The 13,328-nt window shown below is 36.4% G+C and overlaps 1 protein-coding gene and 1 long non-coding RNA gene across 5 annotated transcripts; one reads left to right on the top strand and one right to left on the bottom strand.

The window, feature by feature from the left end:
* Window positions 1-764, bottom strand: LOC125843634 (uncharacterized). Its single transcript, XR_007444056.1, has 3 exons — window positions 650-764; window positions 468-549; window positions 1-300 (listed from the first exon to the last, which is right to left on the bottom strand). It is a non-coding gene; the product is annotated as an uncharacterized LOC125843634 (long non-coding RNA).
* Window positions 765-1,063: 299 nt separating this feature from the next.
* LOC125843613 (uncharacterized) lies at window positions 1,064-12,387 on the top strand. 4 transcript variants are annotated; one of them, XM_049522758.1, is made up of 5 exons: window positions 1,064-1,972; window positions 2,748-2,885; window positions 9,006-9,245; window positions 9,322-9,453; window positions 11,843-12,387. In XM_049522758.1, exons 1-4 carry the CDS (start codon window positions 1,109-1,111, stop codon window positions 9,412-9,414), a joined length of 1,335 nt encoding a protein of 444 aa, XP_049378715.1. In that variant the 5' UTR covers window positions 1,064-1,108; the 3' UTR covers window positions 9,415-9,453; window positions 11,843-12,387. The 4 variants fall into 4 exon arrangements, with proteins under 4 accessions (XP_049378715.1, XP_049378714.1, XP_049378717.1 ...); XM_049522757.1 differs by having other exon boundaries at window positions 11,835-12,387; XM_049522760.1 differs by lacking the exon at window positions 11,843-12,387 and adding an exon at window positions 9,767-9,982.
* The last annotated feature ends 941 nt before the right edge of the window (window positions 12,388-13,328 follow it).

Raw genomic sequence — 13,328 nt, 5'->3', positions numbered from 1 at the left:
AATATATCTCAATCACTCTATCCTTTGGAATGCAAGTAGCAAGTTTAGCTACTTCAATATTGCTACCAACTAACCGAACCTTATAAAGGGTTAAACCATACTTGTGCCAGAACACCACAGACTCCTTGTCATAACCACATTGTTCGGCCATATTTTTAAAATCTGATAAGCTTATCATTGTTCTGTTTACATAGTCAAAAAATACAACTTTTTCACCTATGTAGCCTCTTGTCAGACCACGCACAAATAATCTGCCATGATGTACTTTAATTGTGAAAAGGGATGCCTCAAAAATAGAATCTACACAAATATAGAACTTGTTCTTATATATAAAAAATATGAAATATATAAAGCCAAGAATGAAGTACAAGTTCAATAAAACTAATATCATAACATGTATAAGTTACTGAAAAATCTGTTATATATGATATTAACAAATGCTTAAAGGTTTTGAATATCAACAATACCATAGTTGGGTGTGACAGATCTGTCAGTTAAACTTCGAGCCAACATTCTTCGTATTGTTTCTTGTTTTTCAACCTACAAAATCTGATGTTATTGAGAATGAAAACGATGTTTAGTTTGAGAAATAACAAATATACCATAGTAATGGTAAAACCAAAACTTCTTCAATGACTATTTCGTTTACCTTGTTTGTGAGGCAAGGAAAGGGGAGATAGAAAATAACCCCAGCTTCAGTTCTTCTGTTGAAAAAGAACTTGTCTGGTTGCTTAAGTTCAGAAGAAGATGAAGTTTTGTTTTTGGCATCTGATCGGGCAGGATTTGGGAGGAAATCAATAGTACAATATATGAGGATTTGGGGGAAGTCATGTGCTTGGCACATGTTTTTCTTTCTGTTAGTTTTTAACAGTAGTTAACAGAAAGGATGTTTATGCAAGTTTTGGGATACTAGAAGGATGTTTTTTTGTCACAATTATACTATGAGGATGTACTCTAAGTTTGGGTTATACTTGAGGGATGAATTTAGACAAAAACTCGGTAATAAACTAATAACAAATGAAATTAAACCAAATCACCACTACCTTCTTCATTTGGTCTCAACTGTGGAACACTAGCAGAGCACTTGTCTTTCTCGAGGCTCTTCACCATGTTCGATCACCTCCAACGTCTCCCAGTCCTCTTCTTCTTCCTCCTCCTTTCACTCTCATTCTCCGAATCCCTCCATGAAAACAAAGAATCAGACACACCCATTTCCCGTTTCCAACAATATCTCAGAATCAACACTGCCCATCCTAACCCAAACTACACTACCGCCATTAACTACCTCACTAACTTCGCCAACTCCATCCCAAATCTTCACTCCAAAGTAATTCACCTCACCCCTACTTCACCCCTCCTCCTATTAACCTGGCCAGGTTCAAATCCTTCACTTCCCTCCATTCTTTTCAACTCTCATCTTGATTCTGTCCCTGCTGAACCAGATAAATGGATCCACCCGCCGTTCTCCGCTCACAAGACTTCCGATGGAAGAATATTTGCACGGGGAGCCCAGGATGATAAGTGTATTGGTATGCAGTATTTGGAGGCAATCAAAGCGATTCAAACTAGCGATTCAAAATTTGTGCCACTGAGAAATGTTCATATTCTGTATGTTCCTGAAGAGGAGGTTGGTGGGTTTGATGGGATGGGGAAGTTTGTGGAGTTGAAAGAATTTGAAGAGTTGAATCTTGGGTTTATGATGGATGAGGGACAGGCTTCGCCTAATGATGAGTTTAGGGTTTTTTATGCTGATAGGACACCTTGGCATACGGTGATTAAGGCTGTTGGAATGCCTGGACATGGGTCTAAATTGTATGATAATACTGCTATGGAGAACTTGATGAAGAGTATGGAGGTTATTACTAAGTTTAGGGAGTCTATGTTTGATATGGTCAAGGCTGGACTGGCTGCTAATTCTGAGGTCATCTCAGTGAACCCGGTGTTTCTCAATGCTGGAACTCCTTCCCCAACTGTGAGTTTTCGATTGAGCTCACTCTTTTAAGTTCTAGTATATTCTTTTTTCCAGCAGTAGTTGATTGTATTAGGAATTTAAATTTAGTCATCCGGATTCTCTTTCTTACTCAACTTGATAAAATATGTGATGCCAATGATGCTTTCTTAACTGATTAGTCTTTCAAATTTTATTTAGCTTGAAAGTTATTGTTGTATTGTTGTTCTTAAAGTATATTGAAGTATGATCAAAAGTAACTGTAATGTATTTGTAAAAATGAAATGGAAATACTGTAGTCTGTAAAGAAGAAGGAATTGGACTCGAAATGGAACTCTTTATTGATTCAACTGAAAGGTTACAATTGAATTAACAAAAGAACTACTCCATAACCATGAGCTCCAGTGACCTGTAATGGTAGAATTAAGGTAAGAAGAAGAAGATAAGAAAGAAGTGAATAGACTAGGAAGAAGAAGAAGAAGAGGTAGATTGAGAGAAAATAAGAATTCTCAATTGATTCTTCAATCACTCCCTTCACATTTTCCCTCTGTTTATATCGATAAGAGAGTGATGACGCATCACCTCTGCTCATGTAACTTTCAATCAATTTAGATGTCTCTTAATGAATTCAAATCATGACAGAAGCCTACCAATTGGGAATAACTTCTAAGGTTAGGTAACAAATTCTGAACCTGTTCCTGTTAACAACTTCTCTATGTATTAAGTAACATTAGCTTATGGTGTATTGAACGTGTTTCCTTGTAGTCTATGGTTGTGCTTATCATTGTTTCTTGCATAGGGATTTATGATGAACATGCAACCCTCTGAGGCTGAGGCGGGTTTTGATATTAGGATGCCGCCAACAGCTGACCCCGAACTTATGAGGAAGATAATCGAAGAGCAATGGGCACCAGCTTGGAGGAACATGACATATAAGGTGAATGTTGCTTTTCTCTATGCTTATTGATGTTATTTTGCAGATCTTAGCTTATCTTCCCACTATTGCTGTGATTTTTTTTGAAAATTCATATAGAAATCTTGCTAACCGTTCTTGTAATGCATAGTTTGCATATCTGAGATTCAATTGTTTCCAGCCACAGTTCAAATGCCTTTAGATTAAATGATGGTGCACTTATTAGCTTTCAGAACTGTTCAGAGCATTTTGAGGTATATCATCGGTATACTGAAATTTTTGCATCACTGATTCACTGTTTAAAGTAAGTTGGTGATATCAGCAAACAGGTTTCTTGTGTAGAATTCACTATCCTCTGACTTGTCGATTTAAAAAGAAAAGGTTACAGGTAAGCCAAAAATTACTTGTTGAAATCGTAAGCCTCCTAGGCCTTACCCATGTTGACTTGCTTATACTGAAGGTTTTTGTGGCATTGAGTTATCATCTCTATATATAAAAAACATAGTCACTAGGAGCTGGCCATGCTAAATGTGCCATCTATGCCACAAGATCTGATGGAATCTGCCACTCTCCCCTCTATTGAAGTTTTGTGTGCTGTAAGGAGAGCTCATGCTGAACTGTGGGCTTGGTAGGCCTTGGACAGGCTGGTAACTGAAGTTGACCGAAGAGTATTTTTCTGGTTGTCTAGTTGGCTTGAGCTCCTGCTTCTGAGCAAAATGGACTCGCTTTGCACCATGGATTTCTACTTTACCAATATGTTGGGGAAGTGGTGCATTATTTCATTAATATCCATATCGATTTATTCCTGTATGAATGGCGTGGTTATTATCGTAGGAGGTGGAATCAAAAAGTCATGCATCAAGAAGCCAAGATGTGTTGATTCAACTAAAGGAACTATCAGCCAGTTTTATCTGTCTGAGTTGGGAGAACCATGAGTTACCGTCTTTTCCCTAGGATCTTGCCCTACTTCAAGTTCTTGAACCGAGTGAAATTGGGTCCTAAAGAATCAAAGCTTCAAGGACTATTGGCAGGGGCGGACCTACGTGGAGCTTAGGGGGTTCACCCGAACCCCCTTGTCGAAAAATTACACTGTATATATACGGTAGACTTCTGATTTTAAGCGTATAGATAGTAAAATGAACCCCCTCAATAACCAAAAGAGGAGCGTGGCTCACTGGTAAGGGGGTTCATTGCTAAATTGCACGTTCCGAGTTCGATTCTCGGTGAGTGCAACAAGTCTCAACCTTTTTTTTTGCTTCGAAAAGGCTGAGATGGGCTCAGTTTTGGGCACAGAATACCCAATAAAAGGCCTCATTATTTTTGGATTCAATCTAAAATTATATTATTTTTGTTTTTTAAAATTTTTATTTTTATGCTATATTTTTTTCTCAATTTATCTTTGTTTAAATTTATTAGCCACATTTTTTATATTTTTGTCTTTTATTCTTCTTATTTATATTGTTCATTTTATTTCTACATAACTCTCTTCTCATGTACTAACTTAAAGAAACTCTTTGAGAAAATGGTGAATTGTTATTAAATTAGAAAACTATTATATAAAATAAAGTAAATTAAGATTAATCGAATGGAAAACTTTAAAAGCGGTGAATATTGTTTTAGTAAAATCTATTTAATTGAATTTTTTCTTAATTTCATTGTATCTCTTTCTTACTATTTTCAAGTCAATTCTAAAGAGATTAAAACTAAACTAAACTTATTTGATTGGTTCATAATTTGTTTTTTTTAACAAATAATTAACCTAGTAAATTGAATTAAATGAACTAAAAAAATCGACGATGTCATTTATTTATCTTCGGAATATGCATCATAATATTAGTAACTCGATCTTTACACCGTTCTAAAGAATCTTGATGGTTTTTAAAGTAACATATGATTAAATGTGCACTAATTCAAAATTTAGAAAAAAATCTAAAAAGTAGAATACTACAAAATAAAAAGAAAGACACTAGAAATTTTAAAAGCTTGATAGACTAGGGTAAAAGTAGGAAGAACCTAAACACAACATGACAATATAAGTTAAATTTAGCGGATTAAAATTAAAATTTTCCTCTTATGTCATTTTTCATCTTGTAACTTTTACGTGTTTACTTCTTTATACTTCGAACCCCCTCGACAAAATTCTGGATCCGCCACTAACTATTGGATCCCACTATCTGTACAATACCATCTGTACCTGGGTGCGAGCTTGTGCTGGAAAATTACCTAGCACAGTAGGCATGGGGCACTCATCCACCCTTTACTGCAAAACCTTTTGTTGGTCCGAATTAACAATACTTTCGACCTCACTAGCCCGGCAAGCGAATTGATAACCAAGATCAATCCAACCTCTGGTAACCTATCTGAAGCCCTGCATCTGACCAGAAAAGCCATCAACTCCACAATTCTGCACCTTGAATGCACTGACTGAAATAATGAGGCAGTACTTTGGAATTAACTTGAAGTCAGTAGACAAGTCTGTACCTGTCCTGACTTGATCATCAGATGTGTCTCTTTCAATAGGTTTCTTTGTCTTTTTTGTTTTTATTTTGAGAAGATGACTAATCTTCCCTAGAGCGAATTAGCACGTTTACTACGAAATGCGGGGAGGACATTCATAAAGAATGACATAAGCTTCAGCTCCTCTTGTTGCCTATAAAAACTGTATTTGCCTAATACTTATCACTGTATGCCAATTCAGTTCAAAATGGGGCTGATATGGAGCGATGTTCCATGACCGATTTTATAGGCTACAACCAAAAGTTACATATTGCCAATCTCGTCAACTTGCAGACTGATGAATCAGTTGCGTGAAGAGATTTTAGAAGATGCGACTAGATGGAATGTTCAATTCAGAATCTCGGTATGTCAGTATCTCTGTGGTCAACATGCATCCTGGGTTCAAAGAAATGCTCATAGAATAAGAGGAAAGGGTCTCAAAATCTTGTCTTGTTTTCAGTGTTGACTACATGGACCAACGGAACCTAAACCTTCTTACTAGTAGCAGTCTCTGTAGGTTCATGCAATCGAAATCATCCGGGAAAAAAAATATTCTTGTCCACTCTCAAGTTGTCAAAAGCTAAGGAGTTGGTGAAGATTGAGGAAAGAAAAGAATGCTACCGCTTTGATATTTCTAATTGATACTTGACCAGTTCCTTAGAGATAAATAGATCAAACTTCTGGAAACATACAAAACTTCCATCAGCCAAGAGTTGAAGAACAAGCAGTACTGCAAGTGACAGCTCTTATAATCATACTAACATCAACTGTGTCATCTTTCATAATGTTATCTAGACCGCAATCACCAATGACATGACCATCTCATCGAAAAGATTAAAGTATTAGGAAAACATACTTACATTTCCTTAATTATATCTTCAATACACCCTCTCACATGCATACCTATTTCTATTATATCGAGGCAAGCATGTGGAAATTCTTTTTGATAATAGGTGGCAGTGAGATTTGATCCAATGACCTTTTCCTGCTCTTTTACCATGTTGAAGTATGTGACCATCTGTTCTAAAAGTGTAAGTTGTTAGAGAGAATACACATTTATTTATCTAGTTAAATCCTCATCCAATCACGTGCTGACCTGATTCTTTTTCATAGAGTAAGCACGTCAAACATTTTTTGATAGGTGGCAATGAGACTTGAACCTAGTATCTCTGCTTGCTCTACTACAATGGAAAAGTGTGTGACCATCTCATCTAAAAGCTCAAGTTATTAAAAAGAAAATCTTTTGGCTTAAGTCATATGCGCCCCTTAAAGTTGTCCACATATTTCACTTAGATACTTCAATCTATCCTTGTACCTATTGAACACCTTATTTATTCAAAGCTCATTCCTATTAGACACAAAATGATGACATGTCGAAAAATGCATGTTTCACCCTCTTTAAGCACGTAAACAATTGAAAAAATTGTTTCTTCTTTTTTTTTCTCGAACTTATACACCTAAATTAATAAAAAAAATAAAAATTGATCACCAAAAAAAAAAAAAAAAAAAAAGACAGTCTTCTTCCCCACCCAGTGTTCCCCTCCCTGCAGCTATTCCCATCCACCATTTCCATCATCTCTTTAGCATACACACCCCACTCCCTCCGCCTCTCTCTTTCTCTCACCCTCTCCAATTCTTCTTCTTTCTTTAAGTTTCAAATATTCCGGCGATCCATTCTTTCCGATGAAAAAAATATGAACTCATTTTTTTCCGGTAAAAAATTGTTATTATTTCTTGTAATTGTGATAATGATTACTAGTGGGAAGAAGATGAAGGCAATAGGTAGGAAGTTTTGATGCTATTAGAATGAAAGGGGGATGAGTATTTAGTTTGGGTAGACAGCATGGTGTACTGCCAACGCTGGTGAAAGGGGTAAAGATTAGATGGAGAAGAAGACAAGGGTGGGGCGATGGTTAACAGATGTTCAGCCAGTGTCTCAGTACATATATAGAGCATACTCTCCAGTGAGGTATGACTTGGAAGAGTTAGAAAAAGATGTATGTCCAGTGAAACAGATTGGACTGTGTTGATACAATAATGAGATGGAGTGATTGATCAGTTACTAAGTGTGGTAAGAGGTGGTTGGATAGCACTAATCAAGTGAAGCTTGATGTCACTCACCTGTTTTCAGTCCGAATTGAGCAGAAGCGATAAGCTTTTGTCTCATAGATGTTCCTATTTGATTGTACCTGTTGTTCTAACTCCGTTTTATTGGAGCCTTCTGCCACCAGTTCACCAAATTGTGCACCACTTGCACTTCGCTAGAAAGTACTTTCTTGATTTTAGAGACTACTTCATCACTTGTACAAAGGGGGTTCTGTATGCTGAAGTTTTCACTTACCTGTGACCTACCATCTCCTAAGTGTGGCTATCTCTGCATAATTCTGGAGCAATAAGAGGGAGAAAAAGAAAGAGGTGATATGATACCTAAATATTAATCTGAATTGACATGAATCTGACGATGAACTAGATTTTGAAGGGAGAATAGGGAAGCTTACAGTTGGAGAAGAAATTCCTTCACCTTGAATTTCGTCAATTTGTTTGCAATGTCCTGCCACCAGAGTTTGATTATGATCAATCTTGTCCTACTCCCATCTACTACAGTGTTTCTATTGAATTCTCAAAATCTGTTTTAGTCTGGGATGATGTAATATTCATATATTTGTTCCATTTCCGACATAGATCTCCCCGGTTCTTCGGATGTCTTCTTCAATACTTTGCAGATCCAAAAAATCTGTTGCTTTTGATGAAGATTTCCTTCTTTCGATCCATTCAAAGCACACGGATGGTTCTCCCTTTTTCTCAATGATCTCATATGACTTTCCCCCAGCTAAGAAGGCCTTCCTTTCCATCTTAAATGGATTTTACACCAGTTTTCAACTGATGACACTCCAAAGTCATAGTAATTGCTATTATATGATCAATTTGAAACTTGGGTTCTACCAATATGGACCTAAAGATGATGGTAAAGTGTGGCTGCTGTGGAGAGACAATGTTAAGGAGAGAGAGTTTTGAGAAGAGGAAGGATTGGAGAAGTCGATAAGAATGTTGGCTTGGAATAATTCACAAATTAGGATTAATTTGGCTGGAAATCTAGAAAGAAATAAGGGCTTAAGAGTACACATTTTGATCCAATGGTCATTTTCTTGTATTTCTGAAGCTGTTCGATGACTGAAAATTCTCTCCTTAAAGTGGGTTCCATAGTTTTCTTCTCAGGAAGTTGTCACAATATTGGGACAACTCTGTTTATCTATCTGTCAATCAATCAGCTATGCCTCAATATAACGAATCTTATGTAATCATTATGTTCATCAGTCTGTCAATCAATCAGCTATGCCTCAATATGAAACCTCTGTAATCATTCTGCTGGTCAATTCTGTTTATTCAAAACAAACTTTATTTAGGGTGACAACTCTAAATAGAGCATATATAAGTTAATTTGGAGTAGAGACGTCATTTCTAATGTAAGTAATGGTTGGCTTCATTTTTAGGTAGATGCTTTTCCCCATTCCCACTCGTATGTTTAAAATCACCAGATTTAAAGTAGTTTACATTTGGGTTCAATATGTTATTTGTTTTACTAAACACAAAAAAGGGACAATGTGTACTTTTGGTCTTCTGATTCTCAGGCTTTTTGTAATGTGGCAGATAACCAAGAAAGGATTCCTAAGGGACATCATGGGACGTCCTCTCATGACACTTGCTTCCGATTCCAACCCTTGGTGGTCTGTGTTCAATGAAGCTGTTACTAGAGCTGGTGGAAAACTCTCCAAGCCTGAAATATTAGCTTCGACTACTGATGCTCGATTCATGAGACGGCTGGGAATTCCTACCTTTGGTTTCTCCCCAATGAAGAATACCCCCATCTTACTTCATGACCACAATGAGGTTTGTCTCTGCTTCTATCTATGACAAATCAGTAATCACTTGTTTCTCTGATGCCAATCGTTTGTTCTCCTGGCAGAACCTCAAGGATACTGTTTATTTGGAGGGGATTAAGGTGTATGAATGCATTATAAAGTCATTAAGTTCCTTTGAGGGATCTTATGAACACTGATGCAATGGGTTTCTCAACAATGAAGCATCTGAAAACTTGGTATGATATTCATCTCTTTTGAGTTTTCCTTAATTTCAGGGTATGCAAGTTTTAAATCTGCACATGCTATAAACATTAATCCAGGTCCTTTAGGCACAAATCTAAATTTGTTAAATTCTACTGTTACCTTTGTAAAACAAAATAAAAATTGTCAACTTCTCATTGAGTATCTTTTTAATTGTCTAAGTGGAATTTAATGTTTGTCTCTTTACAAAACCTGTGGCATCATTGAAAAAAGTACTGGAGGATTTCTCCCTCTATCAGCTGGCTGGTGTTCCCCTTTCATGCTAAGATTACTTGGGTTAACTTGCAGTTTCATGCATCGCTTCGTTGATTGATTGTGTCTCATGACTAGAATCTCAGCTGCCCTGCCCAACACGAAAACAGAAACAAATTGTGTATCAGATGACCTTTCCTGCCAATACCTAGTTGATTGAGTCCGAAAAAGAATATTCAAATTAGTGTAAGCATCATGTAATGCAAACAGATGATGTTACAAATGGAGTGAACTATTTTTGTTTCCTTCGATCTATTGTAATTTAGCTGATTCTAAAAGTTTGTCTGCTTCGATGTCTGGATGTGTTCTCGATCAGTAGTTTCTTAGACATTCGAGCATTTGCTTGTAGATTTAGCATCACTTATAAATCTACTCCTTGAAAGTCAATTGCAAGTGAGATGAATGCAACCCCTGGAAAAAAAGAAGGAAGAAGTGCCTGACTGCTGATAATTTGGACTACTCCAGATAAAAAATTACTGCAAAGCATAACTATAGCGTAGGTGCAAAGGGGAGATTATCACGTTTCTCTGCATAGGAAGTTTGGGAATTTCAGGTTTTATGAGAATTTTTTCCAGCACAGGAACATTAACCAACAGTTGATAATAACAAGTTTCTTTCCGTTTGATATAGATCCTTTATGCACATGAGTGTTAACTAACAGTTATACTGCCAAACTTTCACGATCTGAATGTGGAAGCAGAGAAGATTCGTCAAATAGCCCCTACAATATTTGTGATAATCCTTATCGACGACTACCTTCTTGCAAATGTATAATGTAAAACAGAAAGCGTGTCCTTGATTTTTTTACACATAATGCACCAAATTTGACTAGCACCCAAGGGTGTGGCCAGTGGTCAATGAAGTGGTTGTGAATACTGAGGTCTCAGGTTCAAAACTCAGTGGAGACAAAAAACACTAGGTGGTTTTTCCCATCTGCCCTAGCCTTGGTGGACATAGTTATCTAGTGCTTGTTGCTGGTGGGAAGTGGCAGGTATCCCCATAGAATTAGTCAAAGTGCGTGAAAGCTGACCCGGACACCACGGTCGTCAACAAATAATTAAAATTTAACTACAATAGATTTGATTGCCTTTCGACAGTAATAGGTCATTGGTCTTAAGATTTTGATGAAACAAAGACCACACAAGTGCTTATTTTTACTGGAAGCTGAGCTTTTCAAATAAGATGGCCCAAAGCAGAATTCCTTAAGGGTTGTAGAAAGAAACAGCTATGAGAAACTGGATTTGAATGTTAAAATCTTAGACAAGCCCAGATTCTTTTACTCTCCTTTTGTGTTTTTAAGGAATCCCTGAAAACTACTATCTTTTCTAATTTCTAAATGAAACAAAATGATATACATTCTTATTTTCTGGTAACCAATTCATATGATGGTTTGGTTGCTGTATCTGAGATGTTAAGCAGTAGGATTAACTTCTTTTTCTTCAGTGCAACTCCTGCCCCTCAGGCTATGAGAAAGAAACTACACCAACATACCTAATGTAAAGATATCACTTGGATGATTCAAGCACAGCACAATTTTGTTTGGGTCTGAACAGTTAGCAACATGGCTTAGTTGATCGATTTGGGATTTACCAAATGAACTTTGTGGATTTAAACACTCATAAGATATTCTTCATGTCATTTTTGTCAAAAGAGACATATGAATCTTTGTTTCTTTTGTATGCTATTAAGATACTGCAAATTCCACAGGACATCTCTAAAATTAACTTCTACTCACTAAGAACTTTCTGTTTTTGGAAGGGATTCCCATTATTTTCCATCTTTTGCTAACAAGTTACCAGTGAGTTGCCTGTTACTCTCTCTTAAGTTGCCTGTCAAATATTATCCTGAAATAGTGATTTCCATAGCAGTTGAACCAGCAGCTTGTTTTGTCTGACCCTCCACCCCTTTGTTTCCTTTGAATGTGCTGGAGTTTACGCCTGTTCAAACTTTGGACTTGAATGAACATGTCAATGCTAGTTGTCTGATGTATGAACATCTCATAACTGCTGATTTGATAATTGATTTTCATAGTCATGTTTCCAAGAAACTCTAGGTGTTGGCATAGAATTAATCCAAGCTCTGAAATCATGTTTTTTTTTTAAAGTTTTGCAGGGCATCTCTCTTTTGGAATAGATGATTTGTGCACACATTATGGTTTTATAACATCATTTACAAAAATAACAAGATCATCTACAGGGGAAAAGTGTTTCATCCTTTAGACTCATGTAAATGTAAGTGTGCCACTTGCAATAAATTATGTTAACAAAGCATGCAAGACTATGCTTCTTTGGGAGCTTCTATCAATTATCCTCTGATGTAAAAACCCATCTGGAGTTTAGTCAGTCAATGTTTCTACCTATGTCAAACAATAAAATAAAAAGGGCAGCTCGGTGGACTAAGCTCCCACTATGCACGGCCCACGAGGTTCTAGTAAAGACCGGATCACAAGGGTCTATTGTACACAACCTTACCCTGCATTGTTTCTGTACCTCGAACCAATGACCTCTTGAGTATACATGTGATATTGTCATCCTTCTAGTGTTATTGATATCCTATTTTACTTTGCAAGTCTATCTGTCTAGATGTACTTGTTTGTATATTATTTAGTGGATAATAAATGTAATGTCCAATTTGTGATTGGAATTTGGGTGCTTCCAGGATGCTGCTACCTTGATGGTTGTTGCCTCATTTTCATACTACACACATCAAGATTCAGAGCCTCTATATGATTTTTTTGCCCATAACCTAATCTCCAAATCTCATCAGCAAATATTTCAAAATTGGGTTATTTGACTTGAGTTGATTTGTCTCATCTTATTAGCTGGCAAACCTCTGCATCTATTGATTTAATATGTTGGGTCACATTATTGCATTTTGTCTTTTTTCCAATTTAATATGCCATTGGTACGGAATGTCCTTTAGCCATGGTACTAGTACATATTATTTCAAAGTACCCCCCCACATGATCATCTCAAGAAGATTGAACTAGTTTTGAAGATTGGATAGGGATCTTTCTTGCTCATTAATGTTAAATGTCCTTTGGTGTCTAAGAAGTGACTCATTAAATGGTGTCCGTCCATGTAGTGGCGTAGTTGGGATCCCTTTGATCTTAAATAAGTTTGACTCTTTGGAAATGAAAACTTTTTGGAAGAGCATTTTACTCCTTTAGTAGACCTACCCTAGTATAGATTTGAATTAATGAGGTTCAAATTTCGAATATCAAATGATTAAACTAAAAAAATGTACCATTGAAGATGTAGTGAAAATTGTTGAGATTTCTCCATGTTTAATTAAGTTTGATCTTTGGAAATGGATTTTTTTTTTTTTTGTTTTTGTAGAAAGTGTTTTACCCCTTGGTGGACTTACCACACTGCAAATCTGATTAATTAGACCAACAAACTTCGGATATCAGATGATTAAACTTAAAAAAAATGTCCTGGTGTGATGGGATAATTGGGAGTTCTCCACTCTTAATCAGGTTCGAGTTTTTAAAAATAGAGAACTTCTTGGTAGGAGGCTTTACTCCTTAGTAGAACTACTCACGTGTAAATTTGAATTAAATAAGCCAAAGACTTCAAATACCAGATGGTTAAACTAA

Source organism: Solanum stenotomum, chromosome 11 (genome assembly GCF_019186545.1).
Source record: "Solanum stenotomum isolate F172 chromosome 11, ASM1918654v1, whole genome shotgun sequence".
NCBI lineage: Eukaryota > Viridiplantae > Streptophyta > Magnoliopsida > Solanales > Solanaceae > Solanum > Solanum stenotomum.
Note: the sequence above shows the minus strand (reverse complement) of the source record. Positions and strands in the feature narration are given on the sequence as shown.

Excerpts from the sequence above, each read along its gene's own strand:
- LOC125843613 (XM_049522758.1), top strand. The coding sequence starts at position 1,109 with ATGTTCGATCACCTCCAACGTCTCCCAGTCCTCTTCTTCTTCCTCCTC. Across the intron at positions 2,886-9,005 it reads GGAGGAACATGACATATAAG|ATAACCAAGAAAGGATTCCT; the intron begins GTGAATGTTGCT and ends GTAATGTGGCAG. Across the intron at positions 9,246-9,321 it reads TACTTCATGACCACAATGAG|AACCTCAAGGATACTGTTTA; the intron begins GTTTGTCTCTGC and ends TTCTCCTGGCAG.